The sequence below is a fragment of the Bufo gargarizans genome, chromosome 1 (assembly GCF_014858855.1).
Source record: "Bufo gargarizans isolate SCDJY-AF-19 chromosome 1, ASM1485885v1, whole genome shotgun sequence".
NCBI lineage: Eukaryota > Metazoa > Chordata > Amphibia > Anura > Bufonidae > Bufo > Bufo gargarizans.
In genome coordinates, this window is record NC_058080.1 from 676,489,854 (window position 1) to 676,513,963 (window position 24,110).

General features: G+C 42.9%; 1 protein-coding gene across 1 annotated transcript in view; it reads left to right on the forward strand.

Moving 5' to 3' along the window:
- The window catches only part of LOC122936185 (interleukin-12 receptor subunit beta-1-like), an 85,651-nt gene extending 68,380 nt beyond the window's left edge, over positions 1-17,271 (forward strand). The window contains exons 13-16 of the mRNA XM_044292270.1: positions 10,448-10,594; positions 13,263-13,359; positions 15,381-15,462; positions 16,592-17,271. Of these exons, the coding sequence (XP_044148205.1) occupies positions 10,448-10,594; positions 13,263-13,359; positions 15,381-15,462; positions 16,592-16,858 (593 nt within the window). The 3' untranslated portion in view covers positions 16,859-17,271. The remainder of the gene's footprint in view (positions 1-10,447; positions 10,595-13,262; positions 13,360-15,380; positions 15,463-16,591) is intronic.
- The last annotated feature ends 6,839 nt before the right edge of the window (positions 17,272-24,110 follow it).

Consider the following 24,110-nt stretch of genomic DNA (forward strand, 5'->3'; position numbering starts at 1 on the left):
CACAACGTGGCTGGCAAGAAAGGGTATAAAAGAAGAAAATCTAATGACATGGCCTCCTTGTTCACCTGATCTGAACCCCATTGAGAACCTGTGGTCCATCATCAAATGTGAGATTTACAAGGAGGGAAAACAGTACACCTCTCTGAACAGTGTCTGGGAGGAGTGTGGTTGCTGCTGCACGCAATGTTGATGGTGAACAGATCAAAACACTGACAGAATCCATGGATGGCAGGCTTTTGAGTGTCCTTGCAAAGAAAGGTGGCTATATTGGTCACTGATTTGTTTTTGTTTTGTTTTTGAATGTCAGAAATGTATATTTGTGAATGTTGAGATGTTATATTGGTTTCACTGGTAAAAATAAATAATTGAAATGGGTATATACAGGTCCTTCTCAAAAAATTAGCATATTGTGATAAAGTTCATTATTTTCTGTAAGGTACTGATAAACATTAGACTTTCATATATTTTATATTCATTACACACCAACTGAAGTAGTTCAAGCCTTTTATTGTTTTAATATTGATGATTTTGGCATACAGCTCATGAAAACCCAAAATTCCTATCTCAAAAAATTAGCATATCATGAAAAGGTTCTCTAAACGAGCTATTAACCTAATCATCTGAATCAACTAATTAACTCTAAACACCTGCAAAAGATTCCTGAGGCTTTTAAAAACTCCCAGCCTGGTTCATTACTCAAAACCGCAATCATGGGTAAGACTGCCGACCTGACTGCTGTCCAGAAGGCCATTATTGACACCCTCAAGCAAGAGGGTAAGACACAGAAAGAAATTTCCGAACGAATAGGCTGTTCCCAGAGTGCTGTATCAAGGCACCTCAGTGGGAAGTCTGTGGGAAGGAAAAAGTGTGGCAGAAAACGCTGCACAACGAGAAGAGGTGACCGGACCCTGAGGAAGATTGTGGAGAAGGACCGATTCCAGACCTTGGGGGACCTGCGGAAGCAGTGGACTGAGTCTGGAGTAGAAACATCCAGAGCCACCGTGTACTGGCGTGTGCAGGAAATGGGCTACAGGTGCCGCATTCCCCAGGTCAAGCCACTTTTGAACCAGAAACAGCGGCAGAAGCGCCTGACCTGGGCTACAGAGAAGCAGCACTGGACTGTTGCATGTCATTCGGAAATCAAGGTGCCAGAATCTGGAGGAAGACTGGGGAGAGGGAAATGCCAAAATGCCTGAAGTCCAGTGTCAAGTACCCACAGTCAGTGATGGTCTGGGGTGCCATGTCAGCTGCTGGTGTTGGTCCACTGTGTTTTATCAAGGGCAGGGTCAATGCAGCTAGCTATCAGGAGATTTTGGAGCACTTCATGCTTCCATCTGCTGAAAAGCTTTATGGAGATGGAGATTTCATTTTTCAGCACGACCTGGCACCTGCTCACAGTGCCAAAACCACTGGTAAATGGTTTACTTACCATGGTATTACTGTGCTCAATTGGCCTGCCAACTCTCCTGACCTGAACCCCATAGAGAATCTGTGAGATATTGGGAAGAGAAAGTTGAGAGACGCAAGACCCAACACTCTGGATGAGCTTAAGGCCGCTATCGAAGCATCCTGGGCCTCCATAACACCTCAGCAGTGCCACAGGCTGATTGCCTCCATGCCACGCCGCATTGAAGCAGTGATTTCTGCAAAAGGATTCCCGACCAAGTATTGAGTGCATAACTGAACATAATTATTTGAAGGTTGACTTTTTTTGTATTAAAAACACTTTTCTTTTATTGGTCGGATGAAATATGCTAATTTTTTGAGATAGGAAATTTGGGTTTTCATGAGCTGTATGCCAAAATCATCAATATTAAAACAATGAAAGGCTTGAACTACTTCAGTTGGTGTGTAATGAATCTAAAATATATGAAAGTCTAATGTTTATCAGTACATTACAGAAAATAATGAACTTTATCACAATATGCTAATTTTTTGAGAAGGACCTGTATTTGTTTTTTGTTAAGTTGCCTAATAATTATGTACAGTAATAGTCACCTGCACACACAGATATCCCCCTAAAATAGCTAAAACTAAAAACAAACTAAAAACTACTTCCAAAAATATTCAGCTTTGATATTAATGAGTTTTTTGGGTTCATTGAGAACATGGTTGTTGTTCAATAATAAAATTAATCCTCAAAAATACAACTTGCCTAATAATTCTGCACTCCCTGTATAGGTCATAAATATCGGATTAGTGGGGATCCAACACCCGGCACCCCCGCCAATCAGCTGTTTGAAGAGAAGGTGGCACTCCATGCAAGCGCTGTTTCCTCTTCATCACACTGCACGTCATCTTGGAAGTGCAGTGTAATGAGCAGTCCATGCTCCACAGGAGACGACGCATAGTGTAAAGAAGAGGAAGCAGCGCTCGCATGGACCACCAACCATTCTCTTCAAAAAGCTGATTGTGGGGGTGCCCGGTGTTGGACCCCCGCCAATCTGATACTGATGACCTATCCTGACGATAGGTCATCAATATATATGGCAGGACAACCTCTTCAAAGAAAGGTTAAAGGGGTATTCCTTTAAATGTGGGACATTTATGGTATAATGAAAGGATATGACATAACTGTCTGACAGATGCAAGACCCTATTCTATCTCCAGAATGGGGACTCAAAGAGAACACATGGACAGCCACCCTCCATTCTCTGCTATGGGACTTCTGAAATAGCCAAGTGTTGGTTCAGTTATTTCCATAAGTCCCATAGTAGAGTACATGGAGTAGGTGCACTTGCACTATTACAACTGCTATGGGACTTCTGTCTATTCACTTTGGGGCCCCGTTCTTGAAGTAGGAGTGAGTGCTATAGTTCGGACCTGCACCTATCTAACATTTATGCTATATCATGTCGATAAGCCATAAGTGTATGGCCACACGGTCAGGTTTCCTGAAGCATTTCTGAAAGCCAATACCAGGAGTGTATTCAAAAAAGAGAAGTTGTATCTTCCCTTTATACATTCTGTCTAACAAAACCTGATCATGTGGCATGTACCCTAAATATCCCAGACGGGGCAACGCCTTTAAGTGCAGGCACATCTGTAACTTATCACTTTACATATACCTTATCCACCTTAGCTCACCCGGAACCAGCGATTTCATAATATACTAAAAACAGGTTTGGTATCGTGTTAGCCAGTAGTGAAAAGTCTTGATGCTTTCCAAAAGAGAAACAATATAAAATATTGTAATTTGATACCTTTTACTCCACCTCTCTGTTCTTTCCTGTTATATCTATGTTTCTTTAGAGCAGGGATCAGCAACCTCGGGCACTCCAGCTGTTGTGAAACTATAAGGCCTCTTTCACACGGGCGTCAGTTTTTTTGCCCGGATAACAGGCGGGTGCGTTGCGGGAAAATGCGCGCTTGGGATTGATGTTCTGAAGATTGTATTATTTTCCCTTATAACATGGTTATAAGGGAAAATAATAGCATTCTGAATACAGAATGCATAGTAAAACAGCGCTAGAGGGGTTAAAAAAAATAAAAAATAATTTAACTCACCTTAGTCCACTTGATCGCGAAGCTGGCATCTCCTTGTGTCTCCTCTGCTGATGAACAGGACCTGGGGTGAGCTGCTGCATTAAATAGAGGTTAAGTACCTTTGATGACGTCACTCCGGTCATCACATGGTACATCACATGATCTTTTACCATGGTGATTCACCATGGTAAAAGACCATGTGATGACCGGAGTGACATCATCAAAGGTCCTTAACTTCTATTTAATGCAGCAGCTCACCCCAGGTCCTGTTCAGCGCAGAGGAGACAGAAGGAGATGCCGGCTTCGCGATCAAGTGGACTAAGGTGAGTTAAATTATGTTGTTGTTTTTTTTAACCCCTCTAGCGCTAGTTTACTATGCATTCTGTATTCAGAATGCTATTATTATCTCTTATAACCATGTTATAAGGGAAAATAATAATGATCGGGTCTCCATCCCGATCGTCTCCTAGCAACTGTGCGTGAAAATCGCACCGCATCCGTACTTGCTTGCGGATGCTATGCGATTTTCACGCTTCCCATTCACTTCTATGGGGCCTGCGTCGCGTGAAAATCGGACAATATAGAGCATGCTGCGATTTTCACTCAATGCATAAGTGATGCGTGAAAATCACCGCTGATGTGCACAGCCCCATAGAAATGAATGGGTCAGGATTCAGTGCGGGTGCAATACGTTCACCGCACGCATTGCACCCCCACGGAAAACTCGCCCGTGTGAAAGGGGCCTAACTCCAAGCATGTTCTATTCACTTCTATGGGAGTTCTGAGAACGCCAAGCAAGTGTGCATGCTGGGAGTTGCAGTTTCACCACATCTGGAGTGCCGAAGGTTGCTGACCCCTGCTTTAGAGATTTTTTCATTCCTGGCCTGAGGAAGGGACCTCAGAGTCTCGAAAGCTTGCCTTATAACATCATGTATTTTAGTTAGCCTACTTTCACATTAGCGTTTTTTGCGGATCTGTCATGGATCTGTAAAAGTGCTTCCGTTCCAATAATACAACCGCATGCATCCGTCATGAATGGATCCGGTTGCACTATGTCTTCTATAGCCATGACGGATCCGTCTTGAACACCATTGAAAGTCAATAGGGACACATCCGTTTTCTATTGTGTCAGAGAAAACAGATCCGTTCCCATTGACTTACATTGTGTGCCAGGACAGATCCGTCTTGCTCCGCACCACATGGCGGACAGAAAAACGCTGCAGGCAGCGTTTTGTTGTCCGCCTCCAGAGCGGAATGGAGACTGATGCATTCTGAGCGGATCCTTTTCCATTCAGAATGCATTAGGGCAAAACGGATCCGTTTTGGACCGCTTGTGAGAGCCCTGAACGGATCTCAGAAACGGAAAGCCAAAATGCCAGTGTGAAAGTAACCTTAGCCATTAAAGGGTATGAAATTACAATATTTTATATTGTTTCTCTTTTTCTCTTTTGGGCACCATTAACTGCTTCCCGACCGCCTAACGCAGGGATGCGTCCTAGCGGCGGTCGATTCATTCCTCCTTGATGCCCGGTGCGTCATCTCGCGAGACGTGAGATTACGCTCACAGCCGGCCCGCACATGCGCATTGCGGGCCGGCAAAAGTTAAAGGAGCGTTTAGTCACCAGCCTGCCAGTCAATGAGCGTTGCTGGCAGGCTGGCGATTTTCAAAAAATCGAATCAGAAGCCATCTAACACCTTATATTTATAAATATGGTGTTAAATGGCTTCTCTGCTCCTCTGCTGGTCCTTTTCGTCGGTTGGTCGCAGCAGAGGAGCACAGATCACAGTGAGTAGCCACCAAACACTTCACTTAGCCCCAGATCACCCCCCAGGACCCCAATTAACCCCTTGATCACCCCTTGATCGCCCCTGTCAATCGCCTAGTGAAAGGGAAAAAAGTGATCAGTGTAAACTGTCACTTTTTTTTCCACTGGTATTGACTGTTAGGTTTTAGGATAGTTTAGGCCCCTTGGTTAGGTAGTTTAGCGATCGTTTAGCGACCAGCCCTCCGCACCGCAGTCACTGATTCACTGATTAGCGTATCGCTAATCAACATTTGTACTTTTATAGTATCTGGAAGTGATCAAAACTGATCACAGTCAGATCTATAATAGTATTAGTGTCACCTTAGTTCGCCCTCCACCCAAAACGCAGTGTTTGCCCGATCAGGCCTGATCGGTCGCCCACACGTGCGTTCGCCCACACCCGCCCCACCGCAGTGACAAAAATTATTTTTTTTTTGATCACTGCACATTCACTTTACACGCGCTGCGGCGATAAAAAAATCAGTTTTGATATTTTTTATCAACCGCAGCGGCCTCCGGTACTTCGCTAGCCTCCCATTTGTAAGACAGGCTTGCTTTTTTTCTTAGGTAGTCTCAGGGAATACCCCCTAAATTTAGTTGACCAAATGTCAAACAAGGGGTATTCTTCTGAAGAGGCCTACAGGCTTCTGACCCAGTCGGATGAGGAATGGGAACCCTCATCTGACGAATCCAGCGGGTCAGAATAGGAACCTGTAGAAAGCAGTGGCAGTCTGACCCAAAGTTCGGACGAGGAGGTTGAGGTCCCTGATAGCACCAGGCGTACCCGGCCCCATGTTGCTAGACCACAGGTTGCGCAGGATCTGCTTCAAGGGCAGCAGAGTGGGGCTGGCGCTGTCGGATTACATGGTGAGGCATACACCAGCAGCGCAGCCCATCCTGGACCTAGTACCAGTACTGCCGTACAACATGGTGAAGTGGCGAGCACCAGAAGGGCAGTTGAAGCTGGTACGGTGGCATGTGCAATAGATACCCCGTCGCAGCCACCGCACAGACAGGCCCGTAGAGCCCCTAGAGTCCCTGAGGTGCTGGCAAACCCTGATTGGCAGCCCCCAACTTCAGCCGCACCAATAGTTCCCCTTTTCACCGCCCAGTCTGGAGTTCGGGTTGAGACAGCTCAGATCAGTTCGGCACTGGGATTTTTTTAGCTGTTCTTGACTGCGCAGCTCTTGGACTTAGTCGTGGCAGAAACAAATCGGTATGCCACTCAATTTATAGCCGCCAACCCGGGAAGCTTTTATGCCCAGTCTTTCCGGTGGAAACCCGTCCAAGTTCCCGAAATAAAAAAATTTCTGGGCCTTCTGCTCAACATGGGTCTAACCAAAAAGCATGAATTGCGGTCATATTGGTCCACGAACCCAATTCATCACATGCCCATGTTCTCTGCTGCTATGTCCAGGACACGATTTGAGACCATCCTGCGTTTCTTGCACTTTAGCGACAACAGCACCTCTCGTCCCAGAGGCCACCCAGCTTTTGACCGCCTCCACAAAATTCGGCCCCTCATAGACCACTTCAACACCAAATTTGCAGATTTGTATACCCCTGAGCAAAACATCTGCGTAGACGAGTCCCTTATACATTTTACCGGGCGCCTTAGCTTCAAACAATACATCCCAAGCAAGCGCGCCCGGTATGGGGTCAAATTGTATAAGCTCTGTGAAAGGGCCACAGGCTATACCCACAAATTTTGGATCTATGAGGGTAAAGATCAGACCCTGCAGCCGGTCGGTTGCCCTGACTACCTGGGGAGCAGTGGGAAGACAGTCTGAGACTTGGTGTCACCCTTATTTGGCAAGGGGTACCATCTTTATGTGGACAATTTTTACACAAGTGTGCCCCTCTCCAGGCATTTGTTCCTAGAACAGATTGGCTGCTGTGGCACCGCGCGACCTAGTCGCTGGGGCTTCCCCCAACAGCTCGTTACCACCCGTCTTGCAAGGGGGGAAAGGGCTGCCTTGTGTAACGAAGAACTGCTCGCGGTGAAATGTAGAGACAAGCGTGACGTTTACATGCTCTCCTTCATTCACGCAGACACGACAATACAAATAGAACGGGCAACCAGTGTCATTGAAAAGCCCCTCTCAGTCCACGACTATAACCTTCACATGGGAAGGGTGGACTTCAATGACCAGATGTTGGCTCCTTATTTAGTTTCTCGACGCACCAGACACTGGTATAAGAAGGTGTCTGTATATTTGATTCAATTGGCTGCATATAATAGTTTTGTTCTCTACAGTAAGGCTGGGAGAACAGGATCCTTCCTCAAATTTCAGGAAGAGATCATATAGAGAACCTCCTGTATCCAGCAGGTTCCGTGGACCCATCCACCAGTGTAGTGAGCCGTCTACATGAGCGACATTTCCCCAATGTCGTTGCTGGTACCTCAACCCAACCGTCACCCCGAAAAAGATGTTGTGTCTGTAGCAGGAGTGGAATAAGGCATGACACCCGCTATTTCTATCCTGACTGCCCTGACCACCCTGCCCTGTGCTTAGTGTTTCCGGAAGTACCACACACAGGTACACTTAGCATATGGATTGCATCTCACAGGACAGGCACACAGGGCTATTAGGGCCCTTTCACTCACAGCTGCTGCAAACCTCTCCTTTCACCTGGGACAAAGTGCGTGCATAATGTACTTCACCACATCTTTGGGCGATTTGCGCTTTGCACATTGTCCCATGGGGAAGGAGAGGTTTGTCCTATAAAGGTAAAAAAAAAAAAAAAAAAATCACCGGTAAGCAAAAAAGTTAATTTCTGTTCAAAAAGTTAAAGTTTCTATGTTCCGTTCAAATGTTATTATAAAGTTAATAAATTTATTGCGTTGCGGCCTGTTTTTTTCTTTTTTGTTTTGTTTTTTTTACCTTCCAGGTGGACTAACCGATCGACTAGCTGCAGCACTGATGTGCATTCTGACAGAAGCATTGCGCTGCTGTCAGATTGCACAAAAGTCGGTGTATGCGGCGCTGCAAGACGAGATTTCTCCTCTGCAGTAAAAGATACGTTTGCCGAGGCATATGAGCTGAGGGGGCGGCGGTGTTCATATGCTTTGGCAAACACTTTGTATTTAAAAAAAAAAAAATCACGGCAATGATGTATTCATCCACATCGATTGATGTGAATGGAGAAATCGGGTTTGCCAGGGCATACGAGCTAAGTGGATATGGATGTTGGGCAGAGCTTTTATGTCCTGGCAGACGCCTTTCCCCTCCTTTTTTTTTTGGCAGAGATTTTCTTATCCACATTGATTGATGCGAATGAAGAAATCTGTGCCGTTCATTTTTTTCTTTCAGCCCAGAGAATGAAAAAAAATAATCTCATTACCCGTATGCTCAATATAAGGAGAATAGCAGAAACTCCTAATGCTGGCCATACATGTAATAATTGCGGAGACTCTTAAATTCCATGCAGTACAAACACCCCACAAATGACCCCATTTTGGAAGGAAGACACCCCAAGGTATTTGCTGAGGGGCATATTGAGTCCATGAAAGATTGAAATTCTTGTCCCCAGTTAGCAGAAAGGGAGACTTTGTTAGAAAAAAACAAAAAAAAATCAATTTCCGCTAACTTGTGCCAAAAAATAAAAAATTCTTTGAACTCGCCATGCCCCTCATTGAATACCTTGGGGTGTCATCTTTCCAAAATGGGGTCACATGTGGGGTATTTATACTGCCCTGGCATTTTAGGGGCCCTAAAGCGTGAGAAGAAGTCTGGGATCCAAATGTCTAAAAATGCCCTCCTAAAAGGAATTTGGGCTTCTTTGCGCATCTAGGCTGCAAAAAAGTGTAACACATGTGGTATCGCCGTACTCAGGAGAAGTTGGGGAATGTGTTTTGGGGTGCCATTTTACATATACCCATGCTGGCTGAGATAAATATCTTGGTCAAATGCCAACTTTGTATAAAAAAATGGGAAAAGTAGTCATTTGCCGAGATATTTCTCTCACCCAGCATGGGTATATGTAAAAAGACACTCCAAAACACATTGCCCTACTTCATCTGAGTACGGCGATACCAGATGTGTGACACTTTTTTGCAGCCTAGGTGGGCAAATGGGCCCACATTCCAAAGAGCACCTTTCGGATTTCACAGGGCATTTTTTTTTACAGATTTTGATTTCAAACTACTTCTCACGCATTAGGGCCCCTAAAATGCCAGGGCAGTATAACTACCCCACAAGTGACCCCATTTTGGAAAGAAGACACCCCAAGGTATTCCGTGAGGGGCATGGAGAGTTCCTAGAATTTTTTATTTTTTGTCGCAAGCTAGCGGAATATGATGATTTTTTTATTTTTATTTTTTTCTTACAAAGTCTCATATTCCACTAACTTGTGACAAAAAATAAAAACTTCCATGAACTCACTATGCCCATCACGAAATACCTTGGGGTGTCTTCTTTCCAAAATGGGGTCACTTGTGGGGTAGTTATACTGCCCTGGCATTTTAGGGGCCCAAATGCATGCAAAGTAGTTTGAAATCAAAATCTGTAAAAAATGGCCTGTGAAATCCAAAAGGTGCTCTTTGGAATGTGGGCCCCTTTGCCCACCTAGGCTGCAAAAAAGTGTCACACATGTGGTATCGCTGTACTCAGGAGAAGTTGGGCAATGTGTTTTGGGGTGTCATTTTGTTACATTTTGTTAAATGTTAAATTTCGATTAATAACAAAAAAAGTTAAAATGTCAGCAGCAATGAAATACCACCAAATGAAAGCTCTATTAGTGAGAAGAAAAGGAGGTAAAATTCATTTGGGTGGTAAGTTGCATGACCGAGCAATAAACCGCGAAAGTAGTGTAGTGCAGAATTGTAAAAAGTGGTCTGGTCATTAAGGGTGTTTAAGCTAGGGGGGCTGAGGTGGTTAAGATAATATGCAATATTTTTCATGGTTAAAAAAATCAACTGTTGCGTTTTCTTCTTTTGCCAAACTTGTATTTGAAGTTTTTAGCCAAACCTTCACAGGAAATGAAATCCCAGAGCATTGTCACTGAGTAAAATCGGCCTGATAATGTAGGGCTGGAGAAACAACTAAATACAATGAGTTTTCACTGGAGTTCTTTTCTCTTGTACTTTTTTGCACTGTTCAACCAGATTTTAGTTACCGGTAAATCACGATTATATTTGGATGTTTATTTTCTAGATATTTTTCTAAATGTCTCGAGTCAAAGACGTTACCAGATTAAGGGTCTCACAGGCAGTCAGACCTATGAAGTAACGGTGTCAGGAGTGACCGTGACGGGTGCAGGAGAGCCCAGTATTCCTCAGGAGATCCATACTCTCAGCTACGGTACGAGCAGCATTCATTCACTTCGAATCACAGAAGTTTGTCATTTGTGCTTATATTTATTCAATCTTAACATTCAATAAAATTTGTCCTTTTAGGCTGTGAGGTTTTTTGGGATTCTACTGAGCAGCAAGTTAAGTTACGGTACGACCATGCTGTGCAGCCATGTCGCGGTTGTGATGCGGCGGGCTCTAATTAAACTAATGAAAACCACACTGTTCAGTGGGTCTGTATTGTTAATGGCCACGTGGCACCTTCAATGCCATCAATACAGACCCACTTAACAGTGCAAGTCTATATTATTTTAATTGGAGCCATAGTCGAATGCAGCAAAGCAGTGTCACGACTTCACCGTGTGGTCATACCCTTACACGATGGATACACACATATGAATGCATTGAGCTGCACTTTCACAGGAGTTCAACATTTCAATGCAATATTAGCATGATATATGTATAATTTAATTATAGGGCAGAGCAAGACTGTGAGCTGTTGCGTGACTAAAGTCGCACAAATGTCGCATCATGTCATTTTACTTCTCTATACAATATTTCAGCATTTCACTTAACCATATCTCCAGTGAGAAATGAAAATGAATGTTCCTTCTGTCTTTGTCTTATAAGGCTCAGGGGATATTCACGTTAGAGTTTCACTTTCTGGTGTAGTTTCACTTTCCGCTCAAATGTGATTAAAATGTAAAATAATGGAATTGCTAAAATGGAAAGCAAAACGGAACACTTTAAAGGGCATTCCTTTTTAATCTGTCCTCCTAGAGTTCAATAGAAAGCGGCATTCCGTCAGGTTTCTGTAATTTTGGACATAAAAAAAAAAAAAAAAAAAAAGAGTCCTGTCTTTTTCCATCCCAAATAACGGAAACCTGACTGAATGCTGCCTTCCTTTCCTTTTTCCATTAAACCCAATGCGGACGGATCAAAATAGAATGGCTTTAAAGTGTTCCATTTTGCTTTCCGTTTTGGCAATTCTTTTATTTTTTATTTTAATCACATTTGAACGGATTGCTAAAATGGAAAGCGAAACGCTGATGTGAATCCTCCGAGTTCACATCAGCGTTTTGAAATCAAGGAGGTTGTTGCGGAGTTCACTGTATCCGGCATAACCAGATAATGCCGGGAACTGTCAGATCCCCATTGACTACAGAGGGATCCCAAATGTATCTAGCTGCCTTTTGGCCGTATAACAAGTCCTGCATGTGTAACATTCTGGAGTATGTTACCAAACTCTGTCTCCCCGCTACAACATGTTAGGTGTCGTAAAGTGTGCCAGCTACCCCTGCTTGGGGTAGTCTGTGTTAGTTGGAGCTCCCAGAAACAGGGATCCCAAGACAGGATCTTGCCTCGGCTGAGGCCAAAGATCACTCTTCCCAACCTGAGCCTTCAGCCTCGACTGTGGACAAGCAAGCAGCACCTCCAGAACTATAGATATCCAGGAAGAGCCATTGCCTGCGAGCAAGCTGTGAGTACATATCCAGAGTTCAGGAGAAGCCAAATTCCTCCTCAGCTAGTCAGCCCCATTACAAGCAGAAGACAGACAGAGCAGAAGATAGATACCTGCCAGACTCTCCAGGCACATAGTATAGCTGCAAAAGAGACATTGATCCCTGACATACATTGCCTATGCCTGCTGGGACCCAGATGACTATTGCTGTAACTCGTATGGATTAATGCTGCTATTCAGTAAAGACAAGTTGGATTATATCTCCAATCTGGATCTCATTTCTTACTACCACAGTTTCTCAAATACTCCTACTAGCAGCACTCATTTTATTGCAAGTAAGCCAGGTAGGAGACACAGTTGACACCATACCTACTACACAGAGACATTATCCCCCTCTGGCATTCCTCACCTGGTATGTGAGTTATAACATCTTAAAGGGCCCTGCAACAGTACCCTGCGCCCATTGCAATTGGCGTCACGAACAACTCAGAGACTTATACACATCTATCCTGACCCACTGCATATTTGGCCACCGTACCAGTGTCCTCGCTCTATTGCACATGCACGACTGTTTGTCCATCTGAAACCCGGAATTGTGCCAGAAAGTGGTTGGATCCCAATGTACTCAATAGGAATCTGGTGTTTCCCGGCATTATCTGGCTTTGCCGGATATGGAGAACTCCAGCAGGCTGTTCTCTTCTGTTCATTACAGCCTGTAGGATTTTAGAAACGCTGATGTGAATGTAGCCTAAGGTCAGCCATTGGACGTCTTGAGTCTAGCCCAGGAAGAAGTGTGTGACCTGCCTCTGTCAGCCATATTAGGGCTCATGGGGCTCTTTTATTTGTCCAACTTCTAAAATCACTCTTATACTAATAGAACACATTAAAAACAAAAAGCTGGGAGATGTAACTCAATACTGACATCAGTGTACAAGGAGTGGAAGGAAGTAGCTAGCTTCTCTCCTTACATGGGTTTCAATAGACATTAAGACAATTTATAGGGTAGAAATGACTGAATGTAAAGTAGCTTATGTATCAGTATGCTCTGGACAGTTTCCTTTGCAATCTTTTGATTTTTAGAGTTAAAATGACTTTAAATCGATCAATATTAACTGAGTAAAAGTGGCCAAAATTGTACCCATTCATACCAATAAATTGGACCACTAGAAAGACCAAATGGTTTCTATTCACTTCTATTTTCTCCTTCCTTGAACAGATGAAGCTGAATTCCGAATCATTATAATAGTAACATGTGTTGGACTAATCATCAGTGCTGTCGTACTGGTCAGAGGCTGTGCCTATACCGTTCACAGGTAAGTCATGGATTCAATATCACCTAAAGCTTAGGGCTCAAGCAACCTTAGGCTACTTTCACACTTGATCCGGCAAGCAGTTCCGTCGCCATAACTGCCTACTGGATCAAGTAATCTGCATGCAAACGGACAGCATTTGTAGACGGATCCGGATGCGGATCCGTCTCACAAATGCATTGCAATAACGGATCCGTATCTCCTTTTGTCATACGGACAAACGGATCAGTTTCTATCTTTTTTCACATTTTTACCGGTCTGTGCATTCGCAGACCGGAAGGACGGATCCGGCATTCCAGTATTTTTAATGCCGGGTCCGGCATTCCAGTATTTTTAATGCCGGATCCGGCACTAATGCATTTCAATGTAAACTAATGCTGGACTCGGCATTCCGGCAACCACGGAGATAATAGCGCAGCATGCTGCGGTATTTCCTCCATCCAAAACGCCATTCAGTGACTGAACTGAAGACATCCTGATGCATCCTGAACGGATTACTCTCCATTCAGAATACATGGGGATGAAACTGATCAGTTCTTTTCCGGTATAGAGCCCCTAGGACAGTACTCAGTGCCGGAAAAGAAAAACGGTAGTCTGAAAGTACCCTTATTATGGTTTCATTGTAGAGGCCTCTACTGTATCTCTACATGCCACTGATTTCTAATGGAAATTGTTACAGAATCCAGTCTATAGGAGCAGCGATCAGACAACCGTATGTTTGTCCCTTAGGGATAATAATAATAAAAACAAAAATTCTAATCACCCCTCACCATCCCCACATTAAAAGTCAAATTTTTATGTTAAACATTTTTATTTAATTTTTTTAGAATTTTATTTTTTAACATTTTTTCATGTCAGCTATCTATATTTTAAAACAATGTATATAATCCTGCAATTTTCACACTGGCCACTAGCTCTAATAATAGGCCAGACTTCCTGTTCTGAACAGGTAGCTTTTCAGCATTACAGGCAGACTACAATGCATTTAGACGACCCGAGAATGGAGCAGATTATCGGGACCGACCGATCGTTCCTGCAAACGGGTGTTCCAGACAATCTGCCAATGTAAATGTGATGCCAATCAGATCCTGTCGTTCATGCAGGCACCACCGATCATAGTTTCTGGGCAGCAGATCGTGTGGTCTAAACAGCAATCTGCTGCTCAGAAACCATGAATCTATTTAAGGATAAGGGATGGCAATAGCGATCCTTCATCCTCATACAGTGAAGGAGATCGCTGCATATAAATACAGCGGTCTCCTTCACTGAGCGAGCAGCTGACTGTTCCTTTCTGACAATCGGCTGCAGAATCGTTCCATCTAAATCCACCTTAACACCTCTGTATAGATAGGATAGGACCCACCAGTTACAATAGGTCAGGGATGGCCAACCTGAGGCTCTCCAGATGTTGCAAAATTACAACTCCCAGCATGCCCAGACTGCCAACAGCTATCAGCCTACAGCAGGGCATGGTGGGAATTATAGCTTTACAACAGCTGGAGAGCCACAGGTTGGCCATGCCTGCAATAGGTGATATCACAGCTTATCTACTCCCTCCCTGCACAGGTCACAGAGCACGCCTAGCAAATTCTCACATAGAAGTAAATGGAGTCCCCTCCTTTCAATTGTGTCTATGGCACATAAAGCTGCTCTCAAAAGACAGGAAGTCTTAACATATTTTAGGACTAGTGGCCAGTATGAAAACTGGTTCAATAGTAAATTTCCTGGTGACACACTCCCATCAAGTGGATGAGCAAAACCCAAAGAGTAACTACACAGTGTCATAGTTTGGACACATACAGTACTTGCACTCCTACATGTCTACTATGTGTCATACATGCACTACTATGTGTCCCTGTTGTTCAGGAAGAAACGGTCAGTGTAGCATACAAATAAAATGTAGTAACAAAGTCACGTGAAGTTGATAAAAACACTAGAATTGCTGCAAAAAAAAACTAAAAAACTTTTTCTGCATTTTCCTTCCTGACGATATATTGTCATAATTATGGTTTATCTTTACACAGAGCAAAGAACTGGTATTTTCCAGAAATTCCTAATCCAAAACATAGTCACACTGTCAAGATCAGGGAGGCGGCCGGCACAAAGGTAATATATATATATATATATATAAATATATAATATATATTTCACTTCTCACTTCTATATCCTTGAGATACATCTGACATAACAGTGTCCCTCTATATAAGAGAGAAGGGGCACATTTATGGCACATGCCATGGTTGTATGACAGCTCCATATAACCTATCTGTAATACAGAGCAGTTAATAGAGCATCCCTAGGCCGCTATGAGACCATAATGTACCTACATCTGCCGCGGATTTCCTCAGGATAGGTCATCAATATCAGATAGGTGGGGTCCGACACCACCACTGATCAGCTTTGCCATCAGCGGTGGACAGGAAGAGAGATGGCACTGCGCACGCCGTGTACTCAAACAGCTGATTGGCAGGGGTGTGGGACCGGCGCCGATCTTATATTGATGACCTAGCCTGGACAAACCCTTTAATGAATAGTTCTATTCACATGGACATATATTTCCATAAGCATTTGAAATACACAGCATGTAGTTTTGTGTGTATTTGATTCCAAATATGCCCATTATTGTCCATGGGAGGGCATTAAAAATGCAGAAAAGAAGGATTACGCATGTAAATCCGGATGAATTACTGAAGCAATACTGATGACAATCTTGATAGTGCATCATCCAAAATCAGAGCGTATTCCGGAGCCGGAATACTCACTTGTGTGAAAGTAGCCATAGGCGGGTCTTTGAAAACTTCTGCGCTGCTGGGGGCTGCGACTTATTGATGAGAACACTATTTAAGATTCAGGCTTTGTCATAAATTAGGTGCATCAGCAGTCCATGTGCCAGAATAAAATCTACAGCAATTTGGAGCTGCCATAGATTTATCTTCATTTGCACCTGAAAACTGGAGCAAATGAAGATAAAAGTGGCTGACCTGCCGGCCCCACCCTTACCACACTCTTTTTTCAGAAAGTGGCAAGAGGGGTGCAGAAACACCACTTGCTACAAGGTTTATCTCAAGTGGTGTTTAAAAAGTCTCAAAAACAAGCAACCTTTTTAGTAAAAAAAAAAAAAAAAAAAGTGCAGGGAGATGATAAATCTTCCCTATAGTACTTTAGTACTAGTATGATCAAGTGATTTGATAACTGGTAGAAACTCTTTCGCTTGTCCTTTGCACTTACTTTCCAGAATTTGCTCATCCAGTCATCACCATCTGATGAAGAAGAATCTTGTATTGACCAGCCTGGTGTGGAGGTGACTCCACAGACAGAATCTATTCTGACAGAGGGAACGGACAACGGTATCTCACAGAAGAACTCTAACCTTCAGAGATCTCAGGCCCATGCAGGAGGCGTAGAACAGTACACCAACATTATGTCAGTCCTCAAAGTATTCCAAAGGATGCCCGAAAGTGCTAACTACATATGCCAACAGCCTCCCGCAGTACAGAAGTAGCACATCTTGGATCTCGTACCTGGATACAGGGTATTCTGATGGATAAAAATTATGTCCTTCACTGTTTTACATTCAAAGTGGACAGTTTTATAGACTATGAGCCCAAGCTCTCTCTGTTCTGCAAGGAAATTATTGAGGTTTCACCAACCACCAATGATCAAAATTTTAGTCAAGTTTTATAAAATGATAATTATACTTTAAATGAAAAACAAACTTTTTCCATAGCAGAACCACGTCATTTACTAATCTCAATTGCAGTTCTCAATCTTTCTACTGTGAGGAAACTCATGATATCTTTCTCCCATCTCGTGGAACCCTTTCTCCTGAATACGCTGTTGTAGGCAGGTACAGCATCCTCACATTATGTTCTGGCTGCAGTTCATTGTGTGCCTAGTAAACTTGCCTCAAGTGACCTCCGGGGGAACGTTTCTTCATGTCATCTCTCCCCAAATCCCCTTACCAAAGGGTGGTTTAGCATTTTTCATGGTGCCTTTTTAATCCTTTTATTTTTTTATTTTTATTTTTTTGTGTGTATGTCCAGATGTTACTTTAAAGTCTACAGTTAATTCTAAAAGTTTTTTCATGGCATTTTTTTTTTTTGCATTACCACAAAAAAGCCATAAAGACTTCAGTTCACATTTACTATTGTGGTTGCACCAAATTTTGGTGGATATTATTTTAGACACATTTATGAAACAAACCCAAAAAAATTACTGGTATCCACTGTGCCTCATCGATTGTGGAGGTGCAGTTTCGTAGGAGAAAAAATTTGTGCTAGAATTAAAATACAGTTGCAAGAAAAAGTATGTGAACCCTTTGGAATTAAATGGATTTCTGCACAAATTGGTCATAAAATGTGATCTGATCTTCATCTAAGTCACAACAATAGACAATCACAGTCTGCTTAAACTAATAACACACAAATAATTAAATGTTACCATGTTTTTATTGAACACACCATGTAAACATTCACAGTGCAGGTGGAAAAAGTATGTGAACCCTTGGATTTAATAACTGGTTGAACCTCCTTTGGCAGCAATAACTTCAACCAAACGTTTCCTGTAGTTGCAGATCAGACGTGCACAATGGTCAGGAGTAATCCTTCACCATTCCTCTTTACAGAACTGTTTCAGTTCAGCAATATTCTTGGGATGTCTGTTGTGAATCACTTTCTTAAGGTCATGCCACAGCATCTCAATTAGGTTGAGGTCAGGACTCTGACTGGCCCACTCCAGAAAGCGTATTTTCTTCTGTTTAAGCCATTCTGTTGTTGATTTACTTCTATGCTTTGGGTCGTTGTCCTGTTGCAACATCCATCTTCTGTTGAGCTTCAGCTGGTGGACAGATGGCCTTAAGTTCTCCTGCAAAATGTCTTGATAAACTTGGGAATTCATTTTTCCTTCAATGATAGTAATCCGTCCAGGCCCTGACGCAGCAAAGCACCCCCAAACCATGATGCCCCACCACCATACTTCACAGTTGGGATGAGGTTTTGATGTTGGTGTGCTGTGCATCTTTTTCTCCACACAGTGTTGTTTGTTTCTTCCAAACAACTCAACTTTGGTTTCATCTGTCCACAGAATATTTTGCCAGTACTGCTGTGGAACATCCAGGTGCTCTTGTGCAAACTGTAAATGTGCAGTAATGTTTTTTTTTGGACAGCAGTGGCTTCCTCTGTAGTATCCTCCCATGAAATCCATTCTTGTTAAGTGTTTTACGTATCGTACATTCGCTAACAGGGATGTTAGCATATGCCAGAGACTTTTGTAAGTCTTTAGCTGACACTCTAGGATTCTTCTTCACCTCATTGAGCAGTCTGCGCTGTGCTCTTGCAGTCATCTTTACAGGACGGCCACTCCTAGGGAGAGTAGCAGCAGTGCTGAACTTTCTCCATTTATAGACAATTTGTCTTACCGTGGACTGATGAACAGCAAGGCTTTTGGAGATACTTCTATAACCCTTTCCAGCTTTATGCAAGTCATCAATTCTTAATCGTAGGTCTTCTGAGAACTCGTTTGTGCTAGGCATCATTCACATGAGGCAATGCTTCTTGTGAAAAGCAAACCCAGAACTGGTGTGTGTTTTTTATAGGGCAGGGCAGCTGTAACCAACACCTCCAATCTCATCTCATTGATTGGACTCCAGTTGGCTGACACCTCACTCCATTTAGCTCTTGGAGATGTCATTAGTCTAGGGGTTCACATACTTTTTCCACCTGCACTGTGAATGTTTACATGTTGTGTTCAATAAAAACATGGTAACATTAAATTCTTTGTGTGTTATTAGTTTAAGCAGACTGTGATTGTCTATTGTTGTGACTTAGACGAAGATCAGATCACATTTTATGACCAATTTGTGGAGAAATCCATATAATTCCAAAGGGTTCACATACTTTTTCTTGCAACTGTATAAGCCACCTAATATGTTGTATAAAGTTAAAGCGGTTTTCCGGGTTAAAATCTGAACCCAGACATATACCCATCTTCACCCCTCCGGCCCCCCTAACATGATGCCCTGAATCACGCAGGGAAAAGGCATTTTTTGGAGATCTGGTGACGTACCAGGCTCTTCATGGGGAAAGCTAGGCGGAGGCTTACGCTTAGCAGTGAGCCTGGTGACATCACTAATGGGCGGGCTTTAGCACTGCCCACCTTGTAAAACGGGCACACAGTATATGATTATAAAGACACCAGTACTAAGTGTTAGCTTATAAGCATAGAAAAAATATGCATCTGTTAAAATAATTTTAGGATCACGATGTCATCTGAATTTAAGGTTAAAGGAGGTAATTTCTCTTTGTTCCTATATAAGAAGAGACAACACACTAGCTGGAGGTGCAGCAGATTGGCTGCGGTATATTTTGAAAGTTGAGTTTATATAGACAATCTTAAGGCATAGTGAAACTGGTTTGAACTAGTTTTAACAACATATTCACAGTGTGAAAGACGTATGGAAAAAAATTACAGACATTGGGGGCAATTGATCAAAAAGTGCCTGAGAACAAGATCTGTCCCAGCTGTCCACTGTTACGCTCGTCTCTAGTTTCAGGGTGGCAATGATCTGTGTGTCCAGGGCCTCTGACCTCTTTATTGCATAGACCAGGCCCCTGCATATACATCAAGTAATTACAATAAAGTATATTCTAGAAAACAATGAGTAAATTTAAAATTTTCCCAACATTCCCCCCTTTTTTATAAATTTATCATTCAAGTTTTTTGTAAGACCTCAAGGAGAGGTCCTCTCCTTGAGTTTTCACCAGTCCTTTCATATTTGAGAGTCTCGATCATCATCATCATCATGGGATATCTCCAAGTCATCGTACCGTATATATTTTCAACTTTAATTTCTTGATACATAGTTTTAGTAATAGAAGTGTCAATTAGTCTTTGAATCAGTCCTCTTAGGGTACTTTCACACTAGCGTTATTCTTTTCCGATATTGAGTTCCGTCACAGGGTCTCAATACCGAAAAAAAACTTTTATCCTAATACATTCTGAATGGAGAGCATTCCGTTCAGTATACATCAGTTCAGTCCCTCTTAGGTTTTTTGGCTGGAGAAAATACCACAGCATGATGCAGTTTTCTCTCCGGCCAAAAATCCTGAACACTTGCCGGAATGCCGGATCCGGCATTAATTTCCATTTAAATGTATTAATGCCGGATCCGGTACTAAGTGTTCCGGAAAACTGGATCCGGTTTCCCGATCTGCGCATGCGCAGACCTTTAAAAATGAGAAGAAAAAAAATACCGGATCCGTTTTTCCGGATGAAAACCAGAAAGACGGATCCGGTATTGCAATGCATTTGTCAGACGGATCCGCATCCAGATCTGTCTCACAAATGCATCTGTTTGCGTCCAGAATGCCGGAATCCTCTGCCGCAAGTGTGAAAGTACCGTTATACAGTGAATACAACAAAGTCCACAAGTCATCAACACAGCCGCCACTGTTGTCAGAGAGATCAATAAACTGGATATAAGGGTGCTCCAGTTCCCGAACCATCCTTCAAGTCAATTCGAAAAAAACATCATCTATCCCTGAGTTCTCCGCCAAGTCCTCAGACTGGGATGTTAGTCCTTCCAATGCTTTGGTAATGCTGCCATCAGGAGCTGTATTATTGGGAATAAAAGTACAACAGAAAGTACCAAACATTTTAAAGACACCTCCTCTCTCAGCTAGTAACATATCTAGGGCCATCCTGTTCTGCCATGCCATCAGAGAAGTAGGACCCAGTTTGTCTACTATGCCCTTTATCGCATCTTTTGTATAATTAACAAACCTTTGTTGATAATAGATATAATTAATCCAGTCGACATTCTAATTTACTGTTACCCACCAAAAAAAATACAGATTCAAACCCTGCTGCAATCTGATATCGGGCCTTAAACTCATTTGGCACCCCTTGAGGTACCCATATTTCATCAATATATACCTTAGAGTCAATGTATCCTCTAGGAAGTGATCACTTATAGTGATATATATGGCTTTCAGGACTTTCCCTCACCTTCTTAAACTCTGTGGCTGAAAATAAATGGAAGGGCATAAGGAGCTGAGCCAAAGCACAGCTTCCCTGCCATTCATAGGGGAGCCTAGGCCTCAGCTTCCTATCTCCACACAGCCGCCAAATGTCAGTCCTGGCGCTTGTCTGGTTAATAAACCAGCTGGAGGAATAATTCTTATTGTCTTAATCAATCCTTATGGTTCTTTCACAGTATTCTTTAGCAAGGTTCCCTAATTCCCTACCTGGTCCGTTTCTCATGAAGCAGGTGTAGTTACCTGGGTGGGCAACCACTAAAGGAGGAGCTTCGACTCTCCCCACAGGTGGATACAGTAAAGAGAGTGTCTGACATAAACTATCATCTGGATTATGTGAGGCATTAGGCTACTTTCACACTTGCGGCAGTGGATTCCCGCAAGCAGTTCCGTCGCCGGAACTGCCTGCCGGATCCGTCAAAACGTATGCAAACTGAAGGCATTTGTCAGACGTCTGATCCGTCTGACTATCCAGCTTCTACAGAAATTTGTCATTCCAAGGAAGAAAATCATCTGTCTTTTCGCTATTGGCTTCGGTGCCTGGAGTATAGCCATCTTTCTGTCTTCATCCAAATATTTACTTTCTTGGGATAGATTATATCCCAAGTACCTGACGACTGTCTGCCACAGTTGAAGTTTGGATTTATTTATCTTATGACCTTGTTCAGACAAAAACCATAACAATGCTTTTGTGTCTGCTTTGCAGGCTTCGTCAGTAGGTGATGCCATTGAAATGTCGTTCACATACAGAATGTCATGGAACCATGAACCAGACGTACAACAAGTGATGAGTGGAAATAAGAAGGCTTTATTGAAAATAAAGCTGTAAGGCAAAAGTCCAAACGGATGGCTAAACCGAAGCAGGGTCTTGCGAAACCAGAGATCAGGAACCAGAAGGGTAGTCAGATGAAGCCAGGATCAGGAATCAGCAGGGTAGTCAGACGAAGCCAGGATCAGGAATCAGCAGGGTAGTCAGACGAAGCCAGGATCAGGAACCAGAAGCAGCAGCAGTCTTAGAAGCATGTGAGCACAGGAGGACCAAGCAAGGAACTGAAGCCACAGACCTCCTATATATATGAGCTAGGCATCCAGCTCCTCCCAGTGGGAAGGAGGAGCCGCAGGGTGGGAGGCTACAAGAAAACCCAGAAACCAAGATGGCCGCCAGCACATGTCAAACGAAGGAGAACAGCAAGGAGGTAAGACCATGACACAGAAGAACCTGACTACCATTTGGGTGTTCAAACTTGGCCAAATTGGCAGACATTGCTTGGGAAAATATTTTTGGTGACTCACACTTGAGGGATTCTGGTAAATGTATACCTTTTTCCTTTATAGGTAAATGCAAACCAAAACTGACAATCTGGATGTATTGGTATACTGAAAAAAAGCGTTACTGATGTCAACAACAGTGAAATATTTGCTTTCTAGATGTAGTTCATTTGGGAGTATATGTGGATCTGGCACAGTAGGAGCTCTTGGTATTACTGCTTTGTTCACTGCTTGTAGGTCTAAGACCATTCTCCACCCCACAGAGGGAGGAGCCTTCTTGACAGGACACAAAGGAGCATTACATGGAGAATCTGGGCATAGGTTAATTATTCTAGATGCCAACAGATCCTCAATAAGTAGTTCAATACCTTTTTCTGCTTCTGGTCTGAGTGGATACTGTCTCTGATGTGGCCTAAACGTAGATTTAGGCTACATGCACACGAACGTTGTTTGTTTCCGTAGAAGGTCTGTTTTTTTTTTGCGGATAAGATGCGGACCCATTCATTTCAATGGGTCCGCAAAAAATGCAGACAGCACACTGTGTACTGTCCGCATCAGTATTTCCGTTCCGTAGCCCCGCCCAAAAAAAAATAGAACATGTCCTATTCTTGTCCGTTTTAGGCATTGTTACAATGGATCAGCAAAAAAAAATAAAGGATGGCATCCGTTTTTTGTTTTTTTTTGCAGATCGAAAAACACATACGGTCTTGTGCATGTAGCCTTAGGTGTTATCATCACTAGGTCCACTCCTTTTATTAGGCCCACATCTGCTGGCCCTTGAGACCACAAGGAGTCAGGGTATTCCTTGAGTTGCTCATTGTGCTCCTCTGTCAGAACTAACAGCGGTCAACTTATTTCGGAGGTTTGTCTGAGATGTGCACTAGGGACAGATATTGTAAGCCAATTTAATGGTTTTGAATAGGCCTCCAATTTTGGATTGAATCGTATCCCTTCAGCAGGAGGTTCCCAAGATACACTGTCCAAGCACTTCTCCACAAATTCTCCTACATCCCTCCAATTACTGTTTTTGTTCTTTGTTACTGAGACATGGAGACAAGTACCTTGAAAAGCTTTTTTCATACTTTCAAATAATTCACAACTCACTCCACAGTTTCCTTTTTTATCCCAATAGAGAGTTTTAAGAAATAACCTAGAAGATGATTCTTTAAGGAATTTTTCCTCATATCTTTTATCTGGGCCCTTAGCGTACCTATAATACATGGTACAATGAAGTTCATCTGGTTGGTGGAATTTAGCTAAGGGGCTTATCTTTTTTTAGTGCTTCCTCCAGCAGTTCCTTTGTTACTGCAGAGGGCCCTTTTGTGACCAAATCTAAGCTGTAATAATATCTTGGCTCATTTATTTCCTGTACCACCATGTTCTCAGCCATGCACTTTGCTTGTACCCCTTTCTTAGTAGGGACAACTCCTGTCCCTAAGGCATGCATCATAT